At 40.6% G+C, this 25,700-nt stretch overlaps 1 protein-coding gene across 4 annotated transcripts in view; it reads left to right on the top strand.

Moving 5' to 3' along the window:
* dntt (deoxynucleotidyltransferase, terminal) overlaps positions 1-25,700 on the top strand; it is a 119,816-nt gene that overhangs the window by 56,407 nt on the left and 37,709 nt on the right. For all 4 annotated transcript variants that reach the window (XM_086164544.1, XM_086164518.1, XM_086164535.1 and 1 more), the window contains 3 exons: positions 321-423; positions 19,446-19,694; positions 20,805-20,888. In XM_086164544.1, coding sequence (XP_086020670.1) covers positions 321-423; positions 19,446-19,694; positions 20,805-20,888 — 436 coding nt within the window. The remainder of the gene's footprint in view (positions 1-320; positions 424-19,445; positions 19,695-20,804; positions 20,889-25,700) is intronic.

Below are 25,700 nucleotides of genomic sequence, written 5' to 3' on the forward strand. Positions count from 1 at the left end.
ACTTGCAGAGAAAAAGCAACCATCATCCTCCAGACAGTTGAGATCGGTGATCCAGGAATAAAAACAAGCTTTTTTTTTTTTTTTTTTTTTCTTCCACAAAAGTTCCAACAGCTGAAGAAACAAGAAGAAGCATTTTCATGTAATAACCTTGGACAAATTTCCAATTATGTTTGAACACTGAATCAAGTCATTGCCTCTTGCAAGACCCGTCAACCTTCCTCCTCATTAGTCAGGGACTCTGACAATGAGATTGTTCTTTTCATTATTTCTTTTTTTTCTGCAAATACGGAGCGGATAACGGTCGTTATTTCTCTTCGCAGGGGGAAAGAGTTCGGCCACGACGTGGACTTCATCGTGACCACGCCCGAGACGGGGAAAGAGGAATACTTACTGACGGCCCTCGTGGATCTACTGAAACGACAAGTAAGCGTTTGACTCAAATAGGCATTGTAGACTCCTCACAGCAAGAAGGACCCGAAGTGGAGTCCATCGGGGGTCTTTATGTGTGGAGGTTAAGCCACAGCTGTACGCCGTGTAGTGGTAAATAGCATGAGTTGGGCACTAAAAGGAGACTTTTGCCTTCCCTGGTCTTTCAAGTCCTGCTGAATAGACCGGCGGAGGTCGAAAAGGTTCCCTGAAAGCTCGAAAGACGAGTCCTTCTTTTTCGGCGCGCTCGAAAGAAAAGCGTCGAGGATGAATTGTCCGGCCGTACGTAACAGATTTCCTCAAAATTGCTCCGGTGTGGTGAAAAGCAAATCCACTTTTGTGTTAAATGGAGCCCCAAAAAGCCCCAAAAGTGTCCGTCTCCAACAGATGCGAATTAGACACTTGTCGATTCAAAAGATCAAAATTTGTAACGGAATTATTTCCGTTTGGTGGTTGAAAAAGTTCCTTTCTTGCAATAACAGTATGAACGGGCAGATTTCAGATCTACAGGACTGTCTCGGAAAAATAGAATATTGGGATAATGTTCTTTATCTTCTGTAATGCAATAAAAAACAAAAAATGTCACTGAAATATTGCAAGCCTTTTATTATTTTAATATTGCTGATTATGGCTTACATCCTAGGAAAACTCAAAAATCCTATCTCAAAATATTAGAATATCATGAAAAAGTAATTTTTTTTTTTTTTTTTAATTGCATTACAGAAGATAAAGAACTTTATCATAATATTCTAATTTTCTGAGACAGTCCCGTATCATGGGTATTATTTAAGGGATTATTAAGATGTCTTACACTGGCCAAAATTTGCAAATAATTACTTGATATGTCAAACATTCAAGATCAATTCGGTCTCTCCTAATACTCAACGTTTTGCGCAAAACAAGCCAAAAAACAAACAAAAAAATTGTCCTTTTTTTTTTTTTTTTGCAGAAAGTAGATTACGTTCACAAACCTCCTGTTTGCCACTAGAACCTTAGATTTGAGTACACGAGTGACTGACAGCTCTTGATAAGGTCTCGATACAAATGTCACACTCCAAAACAGAAGAAGCTCTCGAGATTGCGCGCCGACGGTATTTGATTTCGCTCGTAACAGCGACCGTGTTTTATGCAAGTGGAGATTCACTTATGGTTTCACTTCAGTTTAGCCGGATAGATGTTCAACCCAGAGCGTTTTCGATGCGATATGATGGAAAAATTGTCATAAAAGGAATGAAGATAACCCAATAAATCCTCTTTCACTTGCTATATTCAATATTCACGAGATGTTAAATCATACCAAAGCTGGGTAGGTTTTTGATAGTGGCGCGTTTCATTTGAGTTGGTCAACTGCGAATTCCTTCTCCGAAAACATCATAAACCATACAGAGAGAAAAGGTTCGAGTTACGCCCACTTTGTTTTCTTTGATGGAAAAAAATAATGGCAACAGGTGAGCGGATTTTGTGAAATAAATAGCGCAATTTCGGTGATACTTTGATGCCCTTCGGCTGGGCTTTTAAGGTGCGTGGTCAGTGCTGGGAGACCCGCGAAAGGAAAAGTATCCCGTAATGGATGAGAGATTGGTGTAGGAGGGGAGATGAAAAGGGAAGAAAGGATGAACGTGCAAGAGAAACAAGGATGCAGACAAACCGATAGTGGCCAATTAAAGCTGAGAGAAAGCCAGAGGAAAGTAAGAATGGAAGGTAAATGTGTTTGCGGGAGATAAAACGCAGGCGGACAATGTTAATGGCAAGATATATTTACATAAACAAAATGGTTTAATTACCAGATGCACTTAAATTACAAGAATTATTCACAGCCCATATTGTAGTAATGTGACACATATCAACACACAACAGAGGTGTACAATTAGAACTCGCGACGTGAAATAACATCCTTTTAATTATATTAAATGGATGTCTTTATCAGAGATGTTCAGCGTGTTCAAATTTACCAAAGCGTTAAGGGTTACGCAAGCGCGTGTCGAAGGAGGAGGATCGTTCTCCTACGAAAAAGAAAAGAAAAACACGCGCACACAAAACACCTAAAAAAAAAATAGGGGGAATCAATCACATGATCATTCTCTTTTCTTAAAAAATGGCGCCAAAATAATAATTTCGGTTAGCACACGCATTTGAAGAAAAAACTATTTTTTTGCTTGAAACATCATGCGTGCAAGAATAAGTGTTTTACGTTATATGTCTAATAAATCCTCTTTTATTTTTGGAGCATTTTATATCGTGTGGATTTTCCCGACTAACTCTCCTATGACACACACACACACACACACACTTAAAATTCATTCATTCATCATGCATACCACTTATATCACTGGTTTGCCTGTCAATTGCATGGCGACTTGTATTTCTTTTCGATCTAAATATGGATCCGGATGTATTGAATAAACGGACAGTTCCTGCAAGAAACTACAAAATGGGAAAAATGCAGTCCTCAATTTTGATGGGAATGGACAAATACAGGAGTGTCTCCGAAAATTAGAATATTGTGATAAAGTTCTTTATCTTCTGTAATGCAATTACAAAAACAAAAATTTCATGCATTCTGGATTCATTACAAACCAACTGAAATATTGCAAGCCTTTTCTTATTTTAATATTGCTGATTATGGCTTACATCTTAAGAATACACAAAAATCCTATCTCAAAATATTGGAATATCATGTAAAAGTAATTTTTGTTTTCTTAATTGCATTGCAGATGATGAAGAACTTTATCACAATATTCTAATTTTCTGAGACAGTCCTGTAATCGTGTCTTTTTTTTTTTTTTAATTTTCCCCATTTGCTTTTTATCATACCAGTGCAATTTGGGGAAATGTGTTACGGAGAGTTGGACAATTTATCTTAAATGGTTCAGGCACGAAAACTCCACTAAATATCCATTAGCCGCCGTTCAGGCTTGCAAATAATCCCAATATGGGGATCTTTTTCAGACCAACTGTCACCGGGGTGTCATTCAGTCTCTCTTTGGAATCCACCTCATGCTCTCCACAACATGGCAACAAGTGCAAACGGGTCCAAAATAGTCGTAAACCCTATCAGCAATGAGGGAATTTAATATTTTTGCTTGCAGCGTCTATGACGGGATGCAACAAACAGGCATAAATGGGAAAAGAAAAAGCGCAATTGTAAAAAGAGATGCTTGTGCAATCGTTTGGCGGCCTGAAGAAAAGTAACGAGTGCTTTTATTTCTGTATCCAATCCCCTCCTGGGGGTGGAACCGGTTACTGCCAGTCTACACCGAGCCTCCCCCCCCCCCCCCCCCCCCCCCGTCAGCCCGCGGCGCCCAGACCTTCACCGACAATTTCAACCTCCGGTGGGAAAAGCACACGATTGTTTGGAAACGGTAGCATATAATCTAATTCGGCCCGTTCAGACCTTCACTTAGAAAACCGCCGTTACCGACTTCAGCCGGAATCACAGCGCGGTGCTGGTTCTTTGCCGAAATGGCTCGGATCTCCCGCTGCTTCGACCGGTCACACGTATACTTAAATCCCCCCCCCGTCGTTTGAAACCCTGATCTAACTGTATCCATATGACCGTCCAGACAGAACTCCATTCTCTTCATGCAAGCCTGTTCGACGCTAATAAGCCGATTGCGCGAAATCTTTTCTTCTCGGCTATTTACGATTGGCTTTTCTTGCTAAACATAGAAATCGACCTCCTTTATTTTTTTTTATTTTTTTTCCCCTCCTTTGAAAATCCAATTCATCCTCCTGTCTTTGTAACGCCCCCTTCATCAACCTCTCGTTATCCCAAATGAGAATATAACACTTAAATGCCAAAAAAAGGATATGAAACCTACCCTTGAGTCAGACAATTACGGATAAAAATAGCAATCGACTGGTTTAGAAACTGAACTCTTTTCAGATTAGGATTCATGAAACCTCACGTAACGTCCTCATTTTGAGTGAAATACTACTCCTCTTTTAGATCTCGAATTTCAGTACCAATGGGTAAAACGTTTTGGGCAGAATTCATGAGGTGAGGAAGGAAGAGCTGTAATTTATGCAAAACAACTATCCATGAAATCCCGCTCCCTCCAGAGCCTATAAAAATGGTTTTAGATCTTTGTTTTGGAAAGGATACGCATATGCCTATTATTGTATTATTGCTATGTATAACCCCTCAGCAGTTTAATACCTCGGAGGAGTACACTGCAAAGCACTGATCATGGAGTTATTAAAATGAGGAATATTTCCTTATCTATTTCTCTGACAGCTCCGACAAATTAAAAAAAACAAAAACAAAAAAAAAAACAGCGGCATAAAATCGCCCTAAATCCAAAATAACCGATATCCTAGTCAGGCAGACCAGGGAGGTTGTGTTAACACAGCGGCAATCAAGAGGCAACAGACATTTATTTTGAATTTATCTGCAAAGCGCCAACGATCGGCCTCACAGCTTTGCTCTTTGCTTCCTCTGCTCGCTCAGCTGCTTTGCGCCTTTTTAAACGGCGCGAACACCAAACGTAGACCCCCTCCGAAACCTTAATCTCCAAAAAATTTCAAACGCTCACCCCAAACTTTTCACCTTCAAATCCATCACCCGCCGATCAATCATGTTTTTTTTTTTTCTTCCCTCCGATTTCCGATTTTCATCGGATTAAAATACAACTCCCATCCCCGAAACTGGCCCCCCGCCGTCAAAACATGAACATCTTGAATCGGAGCGCTCGGATAAATGAGATTCACGGCGTACCTTTTAACCGCTGGCACGAATCGCATTAATGATGACTTGGATTCGGTAATAATTGCGATGCACTGCAGCAATTAATTGTGTCATTAGTTACACTCGTGTGTGTCACACCATAATGTCTGCTCTGAAAACAGTATTCACTCTGCTTTAGTTTCCCCGCTCTGTCGGTGTGTGTGTGTGTGTGTACTGAAAGTCATGCATACATACTTTCTGTAAGGATGAAAACACCTTCCTCCCACACAAGCAGGGAAAGCAGTCCGCTGATTTCCAATGACTGTAGCGTGCAAAGGTGCTTCATCTCCATTCTGTCAAGCCATTAAAAAAAAATTGGCTCGAAACAACCTTTTCTATAAACCGCTAAACTAAAAAACTGAGCCGGTATCACGCGGTTTCAGGTGATGTTCCTTATGGAAATACAAGTTAACTGCGTGATGAGGCTTTCCATGTAGACCAGGTTTGGAAAGACGGTCTTCAAAATGAAGCGTTCGGCGAAAACGGCGAGGAAACACCGCCTTTCTCGAATCCCAGCTCGATGCGAGCGGCCTTCTGCCTCGACCGCTAGAGGTGGAAAGACACTTGGAAGGAATAAATAACAGTAGTTTTGACAGTTAGATGGAAATAATAGCTGAAATGCTTTGATATTCATAGAAGAAATAAAAATGGTGGTGGATGACCTTGCAGAAGATTAAGCCCACACGCATGTGGATTTCACGTTTAAATACAGGAAACGGGTTCAAGTTAGCACCTTAAAAGATAAAAAGAGCAGACCCAAATGCAAGGAGATATATTTTGAGTGTTTTTCCACTATTACTCTTTTTTTTTTTTTTATCATAACCCCCCCCCCCCTCCAGTTTGCAGTCTGCTAATTATAAGATTGTCAAGCAAGTCCGTAACATCTCTAAAGGATGCAAGGTTAATTTTCTTCATTTTTTTTTTTATGAGTACTTCAGGGAAAGAACAGACACAAAAAAAAATGCTCTGAGATTTTCTCACAAGAATTTCTGTCAGAATTTCTGGTTTCCTCGCACATAAAAAGACCTATGTGAGAGCTCGGTGTAAAGACGCACACACAAAAAAAAAACAAAATAAAAACTTTTTTGCTTGAGCCCTGTCTGTTCTCATGCATAAAGCACAGGTCAATTTAATCAAACCATCCAATTTTCCTCGCCGTAAATTTACCAAATCACAGAGACAAATGCTATGAACGGGATTAATGTGTGTGTCGGCGGGTTTCCCTGCTGTGGCTATAAGGCACTTTGCACCCTGTCAAGCGGCCTGTCAGAATCTGTCTGGGTGCCAGGATTCATGGATGCACGGGGGAAAGGTTGGCAGTTGACCAAGCATCATATTACATGAACCTCCCTCTATATCAGAGGACCTTTCATTATTTTGTTCATTCTCCCATTCTGATATAGGGGGGGGTTTGGTGCACTAGGAAAATACACTGTATTTTCCCATTACTGGCAAAGGAGCAGAATCAGAATCAGAAAAACTTTATTTGTCCTCGAGGGCAGCATGGAGTAATGTTGTGAACATCATGAATAAAGTAGAAAAAATCAAATAAATAGTTAAAAAGAAAAAAAGTGAAATAAGAGAATTATACATATATATGTATACATATATATATATCTATGTATGTCGATGTGTATATATATATGCATATGTATGTATATATGTGTTTATGTAAACATATAAGTATGTATACATACACAAACATATATGCGTATATATATATATACAGAGAGAGAGAGAGATGTGTGTGTATATATACACATATATATGTGTGTGTATATATATATATATATATGTGTGTGTCTATATACATATATATATACTGCTCAAAAAAATAACGGGAACACTTGAACAACACAATGTAACTCCAAGTCAATCACACTTGTGTGAAATCATAGTGTCCACTCAGGAAGCAACACAGATTCATTTTGACTTGTTTTAAGGACATGACATCAAAGTTGGATCAGCCTTGAGTTTGTTTTTACACTTTAATTTTGAGTGTGATTCTTATCCAGACCTCCATGGGTTGATACAATTGATTTCCATTGATCATTTTTTGTGTGATTTTGTTGTCAGCACAATCAACTGTGAAAAGAGCAAAGTATTTCATAAGAATATTTCATTCATTTAGATCGAGGATGTGTTTTTTAAGTGTTCCCTTTATTTTTTTGAGCAGTGTATATATGTGTATGTGTACACACACACACACACACACACACACACACACACACACACATATATATATATATATATATATATATATACACATCGATGGCTGGAATGCAAAACCTATCTGCAAATTTTTCGATTTTGGGTTTTTGCATTGAAAGGTGAGAAATGGGATGGCTGCACATTTTCAGTCCATCTGTGAGATAATCCAGCCCTTTCTTTTGACATAAATATCACATGACAAAACTCCTGTGTGCACAATGAAGCAGAAAAAAATAGGAAAAAAAAACTATTATCTGCATTGTCAGTGGTAAAAATACATGCTAGGTATTTCTAAATTATATCATAGAAATATAGGCTGTGAACAATAGAATATTCTTGAATATCTTTCACAAAGACCATACTATAATCAAATGAAACGTTTTTTTCATTTCCTGAAAAAAGTGTTTTTTTTCCAAATAGGAGGTGTTACATTCCAGCCATCCATATGTATATATGTAGGTACACACACGCATATATATAAATTGCTTTACAAAATTGGGCATTATTGTGCAAATTGTCGGTACCCAATCGCTTTGCATGTATGTAATGAATGTAACATGAGCGGTATTATTTGGCGAAGAAGGTGCAGGGTTGCTGGGAATTGAGGAGTTGGACGGCTCTGGGGACGAAGGTTGCCCTTCATCCCAGGAATTAAGAGTACAATCGGACAGATTTCGGATGCCGGGTTTAAAATCCAGTTCTAACTGTCGTCAGAAAGGTGCGATACGTCAAAAAGCAATTTCAGTCACCCGAGTCCACTGTCTTGTACATACGTGTTTGATAGTTTCTACCTTTGAATGGTGAAACTGTATTTCTACCTGAGAGAGATTATGAACATCCATGGCTGGAAAAGATAATTGCATGTCTGAAATACCAGTGTAGGGCAACGGGAAAAACAGGACCTTTTTTTTTTTTTTTTTTCTGGCAGCACCGTCCCCTCCCTCTGATAAATGTGCAGTTGAGAGGGTCATGAGAGAAGACAAGTGTTTGATGAAGAGTGGGGGCCAATGCTGTCTACTCCGGGCTGCTGGCTGCTTTTTGTCATCGCCGGGTTTAAAAATAAATCCCTCCGTCGTCGGTGCCTTTTCCATCCGCACCTCCGCACGTCTCCGCTCCTCCGGAGGTTCGTCCTGATGATAATTGCCTCGCGCTCGCCATATATTGTGACGGCGGCTCACGCCACTTGCAGCCACTTTTGCTCACCGCAGGTAGCGGCGGCGAGAACGACGGCGTCAAAAAGCGGACGCGAAGGGTGTGCGGGTTGAGCGGCGGCGAGTACTTTAAGAGTCTCAGAAAGGGACGCGCGATACGTCGGGAAGCTTTCCTCTCGGCGGTCCAGGATAGAAAAAGCGAAGCGAGTGGGACCGGTCTGAAGGGGCGAGGACACAAGAGACAGTGATTAAGTGGAGGTAGCAGAGGTTGACTCTAAGTCATGTAACCTTGTCATCTGCAATCAAGCCCCCCGGGAGGCCCGCGCATCTTCACGCGGCGCTCAAATCACCGCCATTCCCCTCAACCACCCACCCACCCTTTCCCGGTTACCCTTCTTCGGCTAGCGGGGGGAGTTAAAAATACATCTATCTAGAAAACGTCCTTGTGAAAAAAAACAGGTTCATCATTTCTCCCCCTTTTCCAGCGTTATGCTGGAAGCTGGGGGAAGGGGCGGCGAGGGCGGAGGCGGAGGCGGAGGCGGAGGCAAGGTCGGGCGGCGGCTTCGCTGGCAGACGGATGGGATTCGGCTCGCTTTTTGTAATAGCGACGGAGAGCGTTTCAACTTCCGTTCATCTATCACCGCAGTCTGCAGTACTGTATACCCTTGTTCTTCGCGGGGGTTACGTTCCAAAAAGAACCCGCGATAGGCAAAATCCGTGAAGTAGAAACCTTTTTTTTTTTTTTTTTTTTACAATTACTATACAATTAAATACTCTATTATACATTGAAAAGACAGAACAAAACGTTTTCAAGCTCAATCATTTTGTTTCACAAATAAAAGTACTGTACTTTAGAAATGTTTTTTTTTTTTTTCAGCAAATAACTTCTGTACTGTACTGTCAAATAATAATTTTAATCATCAATGTGAACAGAAGGCTTCAAATTGCGGAGATTAGCACCGCCCACCGCCACCTTGTTGCTGCTGCGAAACATATCGCTGCTGTCGTCCTTATGTTTTTTTCTTCCTTCTTTATGGAACGAACGGAAGATTCATTAATTCCATTAATGCCGACCTACAGCTGCATAGCTTTTACCGTCCCTTAGCATGTCCAGAAGTTTAACTTTATCTGCGATAGATAGCATCTTCCTGCCGCAGGTGCTTTTGTCGGTCCAGAGCGTTTTGTCAACATTATGGGTTTTTAGAGAAACTCGAAATTGCGAGAGAATTTACGCGTACGTAACGTAGATTTGGCAAGCTGTTTTACGTACGTGTACATATGAAACTGCGACGTTATTGACGTGCTGGTAGAGAGGAAGCGGAGTGACTTTTTAGCCAATCAGAATGCGGAACACAACGCACGACGCAAATCCGTGAAGTAGCGAAACCGTGAAAAGTAAACCGCGTTATAGCGAGGGATCACTGTACTGTAAGGCTGAGCTTCGCAGGCGTCGCTTTTCATAGCGGTCCGATGCCGTAAGAGCGTTTCCCCTCCGGTCGAATGAGCGATTCGGGCCGAGCCGTCCGTTCAGTCGAGGCTAGATTGAGGTCGCGTACTTTTGGGCAGTGACCTCCAAACGAAAAGGGAAGCGTGATAGGTTGAGCGGACGTACTCGCATGGATGCGCCGTCGTGCCAAAATGCTATCGGTCTCGTTCAATTTAACTCTGAGTTGAGTCAAAGTGCGGACGGTTAAAAAGCGGCGCGTTCATCTTCGACCCGGAGTTTTGAAGCATCGTCCGATGTCACGTAAACAAATGTCCTCGGAGGCTCTCGCCCGTCTCGGGTCATGGCGAATTCTTGTCAAAATCTTCTTGTTTTGGCGACTGGACTTGAGTTTCTTCGCTTGAGGACGTTTCAGCCGTCATCCCAGAGGCTTCTTCAGTTCTGGGGGGAGTTTCTAAATATAACTGCCGGGGTAAATGGAAGAGTTGATCTGCAGAAACTAGGTGTAAGGGGGGGGGGTTGTTATGCTAATGGGGTTGCTGTTCGTTGTGGGATTACACGGATTGGAATGTGTGCGGCGTTATACGCTTGTGAAAGGTTGTTCAGAGATGATTTTTCCGTTTTCACAAAGATGGCTTCTTTGACTCGTCTCTCGAACCATCTCTGGCCAAAATCCAGACATGGCCGTCTTCAGAAGAACCTCGTCCTTCCGGTGTAGGTGGACGCTCTGTGAAAGCAGCCCACTGATTCCCAATGAGCTTCATCTCCATTCTATCAGCCAAGATCCTCATTGGATATCCCTCATCCCATTCACCACCTTTTATTTTTTTTATATTTTTTATTTAGTTGGTCTGAGCCCGCACGCATCCTGCCTGTTTTTGTTATTTATTTTAATCTTGTCATTGCTACCGTCACTCTATTTATACTGTCGTTTCGTTTTGGTTGTCTTTTTTTCATCCTTACTGTTGTTGTTATTCCCCCTGCTTTCTATTCATCCATGGATGTCTTTATTATTTTCTGTCTGTCTATTTATATTCATATTCATATCTATTTTGGACGGTATAACTGTTACGCTGCTGTGACAAAATAATTTCCCCCATGCGGATCAATAAAGTTTATCTTATCTTAGTTAGCCTATGGCAGTGTAACTAGCTGGCTAGCCTAGCCTGATATTTAAGCGTTCTCAAAAAGGAAGGCGCAGTCTTGGTGGCAATTTTGTGATTGTCCTACAGATGCAAGTGACTAAAAAAAACACATTTAAAAAAAAAAAATGAATAAAAAAAATTATAGTTTCTAAAGTCATGCTCACTTGACTTTTTTTTTTTTTTCTCTCTAAAGCTCAGAGGCAAAGCTTTGAGGCCAAAGATTATCTTCCCACTGTCCTCCTCGGTAATTCCCTCCGTAAACTCTTGAATAAGCTCACGCTTAGACGCTCGCTGACATTACCTGCTGCGTGGGAGATGATTACTGCAGAGCTGCCCGCGGCCATACCGGGACGGGAACTTTATTACATCTTGATTTCAGGTGGCATTTTACAAACATATGCCGCGTGAGATTGAAAGAGACTGAGATAGAGTGCCTCTATGCAATGCTGTATGTGTGTGTGTGTGTGTTTAGGCTGAAGGGGGGCAAAAACCTCAGTAGAAGCATCTGTATTCAGGTATTTAACAGTCGGCGCAACTGTCACCATAACTATTAATTCCTTTCTCCGAGGGCGTTGATATGAATCGAGGCTAAAATAAAATGTAGCGCCGGAAGGGAACGAAAAGTCCGCCGCAATAAGAAGTGACCCACATTCGCGGCTCGTGAACGAGACGGGCTGCAGACCTTCTCCTCGCGCAGCTCGGCTGGAGTGTGGCCGGAAGGGGGTTTGGGTTTCAGATTAGTCGGCGTTTAAGTGCTTTTATGCCGTCATTCTGGCCTCATTAAGTGTGAACTGTCATCGCCTCCAGCTAAGCTCGCGCTCATTGAATGAAAAGGAAACTTTATTAAGTTTATTGGAAAGTGAATTATGTGTAATTGAGGGGAGTGGGAGTGGGGTTGATCCCCGGGTGAAGTGGAGGGTGACATTGAGGATGTCTGCCGGCGTTTTTTTTTTCTTTTTTTTTTTCCACTTCGTCGCAGTTTGAGGATTCGAGATTTGTATTGTCATATATATATAACCTATACAAACCTACTAGCAGTACCTTTTGCTCGCTCCAAGCGATCTCAGGCAAAACTGTTCTCAGTTCTACTACATGAGAGAGATGAGAACAACTTTATTAATCCCGAAGGAAATTGTTGTGCCAGAAATTCAATTAACTTAATAGTTACTAAAGCAAGAAGAAGTAATAGAAAAATAGAAGTAGCGAAGTACATCAGCGGTGGTACAAACTTCCAGAAGCAACAAGACTAGCATCATCTCTCTCAACCTTCAAGAAACAGGTAAAAACTGTTCTCTTTCAGGACTTTTTACTGCGCTGATGCCCCAGATCAGGTTAGGCAGCAAGTTAGGCTATGCAGTGTGTGTGTGTGTGTGTGTGTCTTTGTCAAAAAAAAAAACAAAAACTCACTAACCCCAGCTGACTGTTCTGTATATTTCCTGTGCATCGTGTATTTGCAAGTGTATTTGCAGTCCCTATGTCCTCTATTGTAAGTCGCTTTGGATAAAAGCGTCTGCAAAATGCAATGTAATGTAATATATGTTGTAAGAATAATGTGACAATGTTTTGAAATTAGTACTTCCGTCACAACGGACGAATGGCAAAAGAACTGACAATAACACTAGATGATACGACAAGCTTTTAGAGATGTACTGAAAATAAAAAAAAAAAACATGCATAATGAAATTATGACACAGCAAAAATATAAGTAAATTATAAAAACTAACTAAGAAAGTAAATACTAAGTATTATAAATGGAGGGGGAGTAAAGTAGCTCTTGCGCATTGATAAATAGGAGTCATGTGTTCCGCTTGTCACTTCCAGGCTTCCAAAAAACACATTAGCGCCTGATTTAGCTGCAGTTTTATTGGAATTACGAGACATAAAAACACAAAATGCAAGAAAGTGTGCACGGCTGGCACTCTGCCTGGTTGGAGCCCGGGTTATTTTTTTTTTTTTCCCCTTTCAAGCTTTTGCATCCACGATCGATTGAAGCGACTTTTAGGTGGTAACCTGGAGACGAGGGTAACCTGGAAATTAAGGACCGTTTTCTATTTCGTCACCCTGTTCGTGCTTCACGTTCACCGTGCAAACAAAAACCAAAAACCCAGTAGGTTACAACTTCACTAATCACAGTTATCATTCATCTTATTGATGTTATCATTTTTTAATGAATTTAGTGTTATAGCCACCTGTTACCTCATAGCTAGACAGCAGGCTTATTTGCATAAATCTGTTTTTCCTGACTCCCTAATGTTTGTTTTCTCCTAAAATAAAATAAAAAAAAAAAAAACACAGATCAGTGCTTCCTGGATCTCATTACTCTTGCAAAGAACAGTTCAGTTACGGGAAGCTGCATGATGCGGGAAAAAAAAAAGAGGGAAGTAATGATGGAAATACAGGTTTAGAAACTTAAGTAAGAACAAGTGTACAAAAAAAAAAAAGAACACAAAGGAACAACAATATGGGTGCCTCAGGTTTGGTACCTTCTTAGTTTTCCTTTTTTAATGGCTTTGGGAGGCAGTATCTTCTTGTGGGTAGTTTTGGGGGTCAATTGTCAGGCAAAACTACTTAGTAAAAGTATTTAGGCAATGCTGACGCTGTTAAATGTTTCGTGATTAACCCCAGTCATCGGCTGCACGGGCGCCGCTTCGCCGCTTATTGCTCTTCAAGGAGAGCGCCGCAGATTTACGGTCATGGACGGGAGAGTGGAACCCCAACAATTATACCGGAGGGGGCTGGAATTAAATTGACAATCTGTAATCTCGCTAGCCTTTAACGTATCCAGGGAGATGCATGAACAGCCGGAGAAAGGCCCGAAGGAAATCAGTTCAGAGGCTCCCCTCATATTTTCTGTCCTCCCTCGACACGATCTACTTTTCTGTACTTTTTCTGGATCCCCCCCCTTTTCCTCCCTTCATTTCACTCTTCCTGACACTTATGGCTTTGTTACTCATCAGTGGCCTCCCTTCCTTCTCGCTCTTCAACACACTGACATCTTACTCGGCAGAGATTTCCATTATCGAAAGAGTGAAGCCATTTACTAGAGAATGGGCTTCAGCCATCCACCGTGGCTGACTGGAGGCACGTCTTCTTTGAATCTCACACTCAGTCATTCCTTTTTTTTTTTTTTTTTTTTTTTTTCCTTCACAGCTCCGAGCATCAAATTAGACTAATGAGGAGTCACAGTCGTCCGTTGCCTCCTTTTTGAGTCCGCGGCCATATGGCGGTAATACGTTTCCCCACAATAACCGTTTCGGTTATTTCTACCTTCATTTAACCAGACAAGCGGATTTTGCTCCTGATTTAATCACTGAATACGTTCATGAATGTATAAATGGTACAAATGGCAACACGGTCTTGTGAAGCGGTACTTCTTGTAGTAGTTGAGCGGGGGGAGAAAAAAAAAAAAAAAATTATCGCTCCGAGTGTGCGTCAAACCAAGCGAAGCCGAACGCAGAGGCTGCAGACTCGTAGAGAAAAAAAATTGAAGCGTACATTCATTAATTTTCAGTACCGCCGATGCTGTATTTGGGGTGTCAAAGAAAGGGTGCGTCAAAAAAAATCCCTCGTAATAAAGGGAGCAGTGTAATAATATTTATCATGATTGGCGTTCTTGGTTTGGACTGTTCCAATCATTTTCTAATCTTGTGTGCAAAAACAGATAATAATGTACATTTTTTTTTACGTTCCCCGTGTCTGCTTGGGTTTCCTCCAGGTTTTCCGGTTTCCACCCGTTTTCCAAAAACATCAATTGAAGACATTAAATTGATCCGTGAATGGTTATGTCCATATATGGCGTGTAATGCAATGATGATGCAGGAGAGGCAGTATAGATAAGGAACGCATAAACAACCATCTTAATCATTTGATATTCAAATGAGAAAAATAATTCCCGAATCAAATATTTTCTCCGACCATTGATTTGCTTTAAGTTGCTCCAGCGCGTGACTTTGCTTTAGAGCTCATGATAATGATATTGATCGCGTTTTTACCCCAATGATCGAACCAGAAGAAAACGATATGAGTGAATATGTACCGAGTCGATGAAAAGGTGGAATTCATGTTTGCTTAAAATATCATAGCAATCCATTCAGTCATTTTCAAACTGACAATTTCAAATGCCACCCTCGTGCGGAGACTCCAGATAGTCCTGGCATTAAAGACGTCTGAAGAAACGAAATGTTGGTTCAAAAAAAAAAAAATTCAATGAGGTTGACAGATATTGATGTCTGATTTGCCAAACGGTCACTGACAAACATCTTTCACAGCCAGTTACTAGTAAATGTCACTTCACCTGGGAAAAAAAGGTCTAAAATCGTCAATACGTCATTCAAAAAATAAGTCATTCCATCAATACTTATTCATTAAACCTTTTTGTTGGGATGCGGGGTCACACGGACCCCTCTTCCGGATTCCCTTCCTGGTGAGGCACCTTCTCCACTGTGCCATTCATCCCTTTGAGGCGGATCTTTATCCCCAAAGTAACATCCATTTTCATTCCTGAGTCCAGAATTTGCCGTCCCAAACCGGACTCTGTCCCTCGTCGGTGCTGGCTGCCCGTCCCTGACCAGGCTTCCTAGCTCCAGGGGGCAAACGCCTCTTGTTGGCTCCAGAGGGACGACTCCTCTTAGTACCTCCAGAGGGCCGACACCTCTTGCTGGCTCCAGGGGGCCAATGCTTCTTGCTGGCTCCCGTGGACCGACGCCTCCTGGTGGCTCCAGAAGGCCGACACCTCTTGGTGGTTCCAGAGGTTCGACGCCTCTTGATGGCTCCAGGGGGCTGATGCCTCTCGCTGGCTCCAGGGGGCCTACTCCTCTTGGTACCTCCAGAGGGCCGACGCCTCTTGGTACCTCCAGAGGGCCGACGCCTCTTGGTACCTCCAGAGGGCCTACGCCTCTTGGTACCTCCAGAGGTTCAACGCCTCTTGGTGGCTCCAGAGGGCCGACTCCTCTTGGTATCTCCAGAAGGCCGACGCCTCTTGGTACCTCCAGAGGGCTGATGCCTCTTGGTACCACCAGAGGTCCGACGCCTCTTAGTGGCTCCAGAGGGCCGACTCCTCTTGGTTACTCCAGAGGGCCAATACCTCTTGCTGGTTCCAGGGGGCCAATGCTTCTTGCTGGCTCCCGTGGACCGACGCCTCTTGGTGGCTCCAGAGGTTTGACGCCTCTTATGGCTCCAGGGGGCTGATGCCTCTTGCTGGCTTCAGGGCGCCTACGCCTCTTGGTACCTCCAGAGGGCCGACGCCTCTTGGTACCTCCAGAGGGCCGACTCCTCTTGGTACCTCCAGAAGGCCGACTCCTCTTGGTACCTCCAGAAGGCTGATGCCTCTTGGTACCTCCAGAGGGCCGATGCCTCTTGGTACCTCCAGAGGGCCGATGCCTCTTGGTACCTCCAGAGGGCCGACTCCTCTTGGTAGCTCCAGAGACTCCTGTGACGCACCCCCAGAAGCCACCCAGGCCCTGCCCAAACCTCCATCCATCCCCCTTGTAAAATAAAAACCCTTCAAACACTTCACTTCCTGAATGTCTTTGTGTTTGGGTCAGACATCACATCAAGAATTATGAGACTTTTTGGCTTTTAATAAGGGAGATCTAGACGAGATGTCCTCCTTCCAATCACCAGAGGAAAAAAAAATCTAATTCTGTTGAAAAACTGGTTTTTAAATTGTATTTATTGTGTAGAATAACTCTGAGACAGTAAGTCAGCCAAACAAAGGCTGGTGAGTGTGTGTGTGTGTGTGTGTGTGTGTGTGTGTGTGTGTGTGTGTCTCCATGGAGCTGCTTTGTTGCTCATTGTGAATTTTGGTGATCGTAAATCTCTGTTTAGCGAGCTAAAATAATTTATTTGTGTGTGCCCCGGGGCTCTTTAGAAGACACTGTTTAAATATGTTGGGTTTATTAGAGCAGCTTTCAGATGTTGAGTAACACAATCTGTGGAAATAAATGAGAAAAATATGGCTGACAAGGTATGAAAAATAGTGAATTTAATTCAGTTAAACAATGAAAAATCGCAGTCACATACCTATAAAAACACTGGCAGACATGTAAGCACACATTCGTAATTAGTCGCAAAAATATGCACAGTTGCACACGGTGTATAAAAATAATTACAGCAAAAGCTAAGCTATTGTTTGCTACGGCTAATCCTGCAGTCAGGGTCATGTGGGGGGATCCCAGCTTTCATTGGGCAAAAGGCGGGGTTCACCCTGGATCATTGTCTTTGGGAGACCTTTTTCTTTTTTTACTGTATTTTGACTGCTTTCAACAAGAACGCTTGATAATACAAAGAATTTAGTCATTTCCAATTGCAGAATTTTGATAGTATAATAATAATAATATTGTTTTGATTGAGGACACATCGCGATGCTCACGCCAGACCGGGGTATTTTGCGGGCCACCTCCAGCCAGCCAAACAATTTTCTTTAAATATTTTACAAAGTATTTTCAATCAATATTGAATTTAGGAACTCCTCAGTTTTTCCTTTTGTTTACTTTTGTATGGATGATTAGGTACAAAATAATGTCGGTACATTTACATGATTTTTAAGGTTGAAATTAAATGCGAAAAATATATTTAAATTGCAATTTTAATTTTGTTCAACTTACAATTTCAAGTTCAATATTGTTACAATTTGGCCAGTGCAAAAAAAATGAAATAAGAACTATTTCCAACCCCTGGCTTACGCATGTGTGCTCCCATGACATCTGAATGCACTCAATAAGCTTTTAGCGATTTTAGCTTCCTGAATATTATTGTAGTCATTTGTTAATGATGGTGTTGGGAATGATTGAGCATGCATATAAAGCTGAACAGAAGAAAACGGAAAACCCAGATCCCACGCAGACACTAAGACCAAATCTAAATCAAACAACAAGCAAAATCTCAAAATCTTTGTACTTCAAACCTTAAGACACTTTGTAGCCTTGACTTGTTACTTTGACACTTTATAGTTTTATTTGTATTTCTTATTCTCCCCCCTTTTTTATACTGTTTATAGAATTTCCTACTATTATTTATTCTTGTTATGTTTTACTTGAAACTCTGGCACAACAATATCCTTCGGGATAAATAAAGTTGTTCTTATTCTTATTCTTATTCAAGCATCTGGCTTTAATGCGGAAATGCTAACGTCTGCGTCACCATAGCGCACCGTTTTGCTATTTCCCATTGTAAACGTTCTGAACAGCAACATTCTTGTTGCAAAAGTCTGTGGGGTAGTTTGGGTGTTCACACACACACACACACACACACACACACACACACAGAGCATCTTAGTGAAGGATTCAAATAGTCTGACCTTAACCTCCTTACTATGGTGCCTGAGGCCTCCTTTTTCCTCACCGTTTTTTTTTCTTCCTAGTCTTTTAGTTATTCTGCTTCTCTTTTTTTTTTTTTTTTAGAGTCCGATTGAGAATTCCCTCCCTAACACTCGGATCCCGCGATGACGTGTAAGGTTTCCACTCTGTTGGAGTTTGTAGCGTTAGATAACCAGTTCCGCTATTTACTTAGCAGAACGTGGTGAACTTGATACGGCATCATATATAAAATTATTTTAAAGGATTTTAAATGATCATGTTAAATTATGTAAAAGATTTTTTTTTTTCATGACAAAAGGTCCGTCGAAGTAGAACACCGGTTAATTTTTCGAAGGAGCCCCTGACCAATTTCAAAGGGGTTCGCAACATAATAAGTGAATTAATTGTGTATCATTAATTCACTATTTTAGATCCTTTTCTTTCGCTCAATGGCAGAGCGTTTTTGATAAGTCCACTTTTTTTTTTCTGTAATAGCTAAAATAAATGAATAAAACCTTGGTCTATATTTAATATATTTAGGTCTAGAGAATTAATGGAAGACAAATGGTTCGGTGGGACGCTGCAGCTGAATGCTGCAGTTAATTTCATCATCTGTGTGGGGGCAGTGTTCATCCTCCGACAGCGTAAATACACAGGTTGGCCCGGGTGTCAAATTGAATTCACAGCCCTGTAATTTTCCCGGGGCCTTCCCTTTTTTTTCGATGACGCTTGGACACGGTTTATGAAGCATCGCCGGTAGAAAATCAAAATGCGGCAAAGCAATCTCAGAACGTCACCGTGGCCGGAGCGGGTTCCGATCCCGTGCGTCCACTCGCGAAGCGTCCGCCTTTATCGCATCGCGGATTACGGGAATAACCCTTCATAAAGTTATCCCTCACAGTCATAATCTAATTATAATCTCCCCCACCAAGTAATCACGGCATTTTTGTTTGTTGCTGTCAGAAGTAATTACAATTATCCACAGGCTCTTAATGTGTAATCACGTTTTTTTTTTCCCCCCTAATCTTCTCCGCTGGCTTCCACCAGGGACTCACGCTTTACTGCGACCACCAGGCCTCCACCTTCGATATGTCGAAGCTTCCCAACCACAGGTTCGAGGCCATGGACAGCTACGCTAAAAGCTTCTTGATCCTCCGGTTGGAGGGCAGCCAAGTCGACGGAGGTCTCAACTGCGCCGAGGGTGACAGCCGGGGCTGGAGGGCGGTGCGTGTAGACATCGTGTCCCCGCCCATGGATCGTTACCCCTTCGCTCTCCTAGGCTGGACCGGATCCAAGGTATGAAGGATTTTAATGACTGAATGACAAGGAGGCGGCTTCGGGTGGAATCCAGAAGTGGAGGAAAGCAACGGTGATAATCGTTTGGCTCGTCCGTCGCTTAAGGGAGTCTTTTTCTTTGTGCACAAACTTGAACATTTGGAGGTCGGTGTAGACCGATTATTTTAGCTGGCGGGTCACATTTCTTATTTGATTTTTATGCCCCGGCCAACTGGGTATCATGTAAATTGAACAAAATGAAAATTGCATTTTTTTGGGGCGTTTTATTTCGACTTTAGAATCATTAACCATCATATAAATGTACCGACATGATTTTGTACAAACAAAAGGAGTTTCTAGATTCAATGTGGATTGAAATTACTTAACTCTCGTGCGATCTTAACATTGTGTTTACTCCCCTTGTCCTACGGGTCAAAAATGACCCATGAGACAATCTTTGTACCCTTGTGGTGTACAGCCCACATGGAAACATAAATAAAAAAGAAGTATCACTTTTTCTAATTATGGGGTCTCTTTAGGAAAAGTCATAAAATTTCAAGTTGGAAAAAAATAGGTTAAGGTGTTTTTTCTACAGCTAAACATGATAGTGGGCCACTTTTGACCTGCGAGACCACAAAATGGTTAAAATAGTCAAAATTATTAAAATATTATTATTATATTATTATCAATTTAACAATTCATTAAATTAGTTGCAAATTAATTGTGGAATAAAATAATGAATTTAATTAATTACAATAATTAATGACTTACAAATGAATTATGAAATAAATTAGTCAAAGAAAATGGTTTGGCGGGCTGGATGTGGCCGTAAAATGCCCTCGTCTGGTCTAGACATTGTTTTTCTTTTTGCCAAACGTCATGATATTGTGCTTTGACCCAACAACCTGAAGGTGAAAGAACATGGTCCCTTCTAGCTAGAAGATATCTTAGACCGCATGAACAGCATGTGCCAAGTGTGAATAATTTATAAAGTCAAAATATCACATCCTGATATAAAAAAAGGGAAGAAGATGCTGGGATTTTAGACAATAATTTCTTTTGGTGCCATGAAAAAAGACAAGCCGAGGCCCGTATTTGGTGTCGGACAATTGATTCCTTCCTTTTCCGCAGCTGTTCGAGAGAGACCTGAGGAGGTTTGCTCGATTCGAGAGGCGGATGATTCTGGACAACCACACACTTTATGACAAAACCAAGGTACTGTACAACCGGAGCGTTTTCTTCTTACTACACTGCTCAAAAAAATAAAGGGAACACTTAAAAAACACATCCTAGATCTAAATGAATGAAATATTCTCATGAATTACTTTGCTCTTTACACAGTTGAATGTGCTGACAACAAAATCACACAAAAATGATCAATGGAAATCAATTGTATCAACCCATGGAGGTCTGGATTAGGAATCACACTCAAAATTAAAGTGTAAAAACAAACTCCAGGCTGATCCAATTTTGATGTAATGTCCTTAAAACAAGTCAAAATGAATCTGTGTTGCTTCCTGAGTGGACACTATGATTTCACACAAGTGTGATTGACTTGGACTTACATTGTGTTGTTCAAGTGTTCCCTTTATTTTTTTGAGCAGTATATTTTGTACAGTTACTATCATCGGGTACTAAAGTTGATCATCCTAGTGGTTATAAACAGTGTACAAAATATATGCTTTGGAATTTACCAAAATACAACTTGCTGAAGTTCAGTCTTCGTCATCCGTCCCTGACATTTCCCCCCCCCATATGTTAATTTTTGCACTTTCCAAATTGTAACTGATAATCATTCTTCCTTGCTATGCTGACTTAAACAGTTCCGACCGCACGCCGCAAATGTGGCCATATTGTAGCTTTCTTTTTTTTTTCTTTTTAATGGAGTCACTCCATATGTTTAATTTTTCACTCTATAGCTTACTCCAGATGGTTGAGTAAGAGCAATGCTGTCTGCTAAATGAGTCCGGCTAAATTATCCTTTGCAACTTTCAGTAACTTTAATGATGGATTCATGTCAGTGAATCAACACTTTGATTTTTTTTTTTAAATCTAGTAACCAAAGTATTTCAAATTTCATCCCCGCGCTTATAAGTAACCAGATGTGTACAGATGCATAACATTTCAAGGATATAAGTCACCTCTATGTAATGGTTTTATATACATTTATTTTTTCATTTTCCATCTTCCTTTTTTTTTTTTTCTTTTCCAAGCTATCAAATGTTAAGAATAGCTGCTGCAATCAAGCTGGATGAATGTTGCTTCTGCAGTTTTGTCAGTCGTGGGTCAGGAGGCGTAACTTTATTTACTTTCACCAGAAACAAATGAACAAACGTTAAACTGCAAAAGAGACAATTGTTTAGTACATTTGATGGCCATTTAACAATAAGAAAGGGATCTTGACTGAGTAGGATTAGCATTTTATGTTGTCCAGTTATTCAAATGTAAATTTTCTGGAATTCTTCAAACTCAAAAAGCTCTTAAATTCATCTTTTGTGAAAATACTACTGCAAGGGTGCAGTCATTGAAGTTTCTTTTTTTTGTTTTTGGTAGTTTATCCCGATGCACCGGAATCCCTTAAACAGGATTAAAACAAATAAAGTGGAATTTTTTTTGGAGCGATATGCAGCTCCTCTCTGAGCGAACAGGAAGGCGATACAGGAGTGAAATCAACATTTTTAATTATAGAACGGAGCTCGGCGGGAGGCGAGAAGGGTTCAGCAGGCGCTCGGTGCAGCCCTCTGTCTCATACGCGTACAAATTAACGCTAAGTATACAAGAGCGTATCAAAGCTCGCCGAGAAACAAAACACATGTATCTTCATGTCTCGGCGTGTGGAAGCACAGCTTGTTAACACGGTAATTGCATCAGGGAGTTCAGAGTTCACTTACACCTTTCCAAAACAAAAAAATAAATTTGACAAACAACAACCATGCAAAATCGACCGCTATATGTACATTTGAGTTTACCAAAATTACCAATGCTAATTAGCCGTTGTTTCAGAACACCGGGTCTTTTTTTTTTGTGTATTTTTCGGAGTTATGTGCCGAGACGGTATCGCGGAGGATAAAACAAAGCGGAGGTTTGTTCTTAACCAGCAGGGCGAGGATTGACGCGGTATTGCTGGTGCCGCCGCGTTAAGTTCAGCAGTCATAATTACCCGTATATGTAAGCATCACAGAAATGTGGGCGAGGAAAAGTGCTTTCAAGTGTTTCATGACGTCCTCCGAGGAGTCGGGAGAAAACAGTAGAATCGGGGCGCGACCGTTACACGTGTGGAAAAACATACTATAAAAAAAAGCTTGTTTTGAAAAACAGCTGGAGATAACGCGGACCAGCCGAGTCCCCTGAAAAAATTTTTGGACATTTCGCCGAACGCAGGAAATTAATGATCCCCGTCTTTTGCTTGATGTTTGGAATTCAATTTTCCGGCGCTATTATGAAGTCATCGTACTTATCATAATTGAGCTGAGGGAGTGTAATCAGTCACCCGGATCTTAAATACGCTGAAACGTTCATTCTGAAGGAACAATTGGTCAAAGGGATGAGGATGAAAATGGGCAGTTCAAGTGGATGTCATCAACTTTAAACAAGATATGGAGGATTCAGCGAAAGGAACTGATCGTTTGACCAAGATGGAGCAGAAAAACCAAGAACAGAAAAGGACCCGGACCAGAACCTTGCGATATTTATACCTGAAACCTGAAAAAACCTGAAACGATTAATTCCAAAGGGCCATGAATCATTCCAGGTTTAAATGAGGTTTTTCTTCGTGTGTGTGTGTGTGTGTGTGTGTGTGTGTGTGTGTGTGTGTGTGTGTGTGTGTGTGTGTGTATGTGTGTTTGTTCAGAACACACACACACACACACACACATATATATGTATGTGTACATATGTGTGTATGTATATATATATATATATATATATGTATATATGTGGTGTGTGTTTAAATATGTATATGTACAGTATGTATGTATCTGTATATGTATCTGTGTATGTATTTATGTATGTGTGTATATTTATATGTATGTATGTATGTATTTATATATGTATGTATGTGCATATATTTATATGTATATATGTATGTTTGCATGCATAAATGTATGTATGTGTAAATATGTATGTATGCATGCATGTTTATATATATATGTTTGCATGCATCAATGTATGTTTGTATATGTATATCCATATTTATGTATGTATTTATGCATGTGTATATGTATATGTGCATGTTTGCATGCATAGATGAATGTTTATATATGTATATATATTTATGTATCTATTTATGCATGCGTATATGTATATGTGTATGTTTGATAAATACACATTTGTATATATATATTTATGTGTGTATATGTATATATATACATATATATTTATGTATGTACATATGTATGTATATATATGCCTGTGTGGTGTGTGTTTAAATATGTATATGTACAGTTTGTATGTATATGTATGTGTGTATGTCTAACTGTGTATGTATTTGTGTATGTGTGTATATTTATATGTATGTATGTATTTATATATGTATGTGTTTATATTTATATGTATATATGTATGTTTGCAAGTATAAATGTATGTTTGTATATGTATATCTATATTTATGTATGTATGTGTATATGTATATGTGTATGTTTGAATGCATACATGTATGTATATATGTATATGTGTATATGTATATATGTATGTACATATGTATGTATGTATGTATGTATATATGTATGTACATATGTATGTATGTATGTATGTATGTATGTACATATGTATGTATGTGTGTGTGTGTGTGTATATATATATATATATATATATATATATATATATATATATATATACACATTTATGTATGTACATATGTATGTATATATATGCATATATATATATGTATGTGTGAAAATATATATTTATATGTAATAGTATGTGTAATGTCTAAAAGCTTAGTGAAATGGAATAGTTGCAGCAAAGTACTGGATGTGCTGGGATTTATTTGAGACTTTGAGTGATGCGCCTTAAAGGGTGCTTTTGAGGTAATCGATTCAGGCAGTAATGAAGGCATGGATCAGAGTTTGTGCAGCAGAGTGATGGGCGGGGTTGAGTGGGTTTTTTTTCGCTTTTTTTTGTTTAGGTGGGAAAAGGAAGTTGTGATGATCTAATAGATGATCAAAGGGAAAACTAAATGAGAATTGCAAAATATGTGTAGTTCAGGTCCAATTAGTGATAATTTGTAAATTATACACTTGCAATTAATCAAATGTGTACCTCCAGGACATCGGGGAACAGGGCGGTAGATAATAGACATTTATTTATTTTAAGGATGAATCATTAATATTCTACCCACAGGAAATTGTGGCTGCAGATTGGATAAATATGTAAAAAAAAAATGAATAAAATACAAAAACAAGAACAACAACCTGTGCAATCATGTGCATCAAATATGATTTTTTGGATTTTTAGAGAATTTTAGCACTCCAGGATAATTTTTTTTTCTCCCAGAAACGCCCTCCACTCAAAAAAAGAAAAAACAAATACAGGTTTGACTGAAACATATTTTTCACTTTTCCAACCAAACTTTTTTTTTTCTTTTCCCCACTTCCTTTAATTCCAACTGCCTGATTCACTGCCCGTGGAAATGGAATAAAAGACTGACGGCGAAGGACTCAACTATTCAGCGGGGGGGGGGAAAGTTTATAGACCGGTCACGATAGCGATCAATTTCCCAGCCGAGTATCAGTCACCGAGTCGGGCCGTATTCTTTGCATCCTGCAAGGCTCCCTGTCAAGTTTTCCGATGCGTACGGATCGACGGCGGGGGGGTTCGGGGCGGCGGTGGGGGGGGACGTCCTGTCAACGCGACGTCCTGTCTGACGCTCCCCCGGGGACGGAGGTCAGAGTCCCCGGGACGGCCGCGTGGCAGTTCCGTGACAGATTTTTAAACGCAAACTCGCCGACTCAGATGGCGTTTATTAAAATGCAAGGTCAACATCAGGCTCGCTGACAGCGCAGCCATCCGTGCACCGGAGTGGACGGA

Source organism: Fistularia commersonii, chromosome 2, assembly GCF_037954325.1.
Source record: "Fistularia commersonii isolate RoL2024-O1a breed Wild chromosome 2, RoL_Fcom_v1.0, whole genome shotgun sequence".
Lineage (NCBI taxonomy): Eukaryota > Metazoa > Chordata > Actinopteri > Syngnathiformes > Fistulariidae > Fistularia > Fistularia commersonii.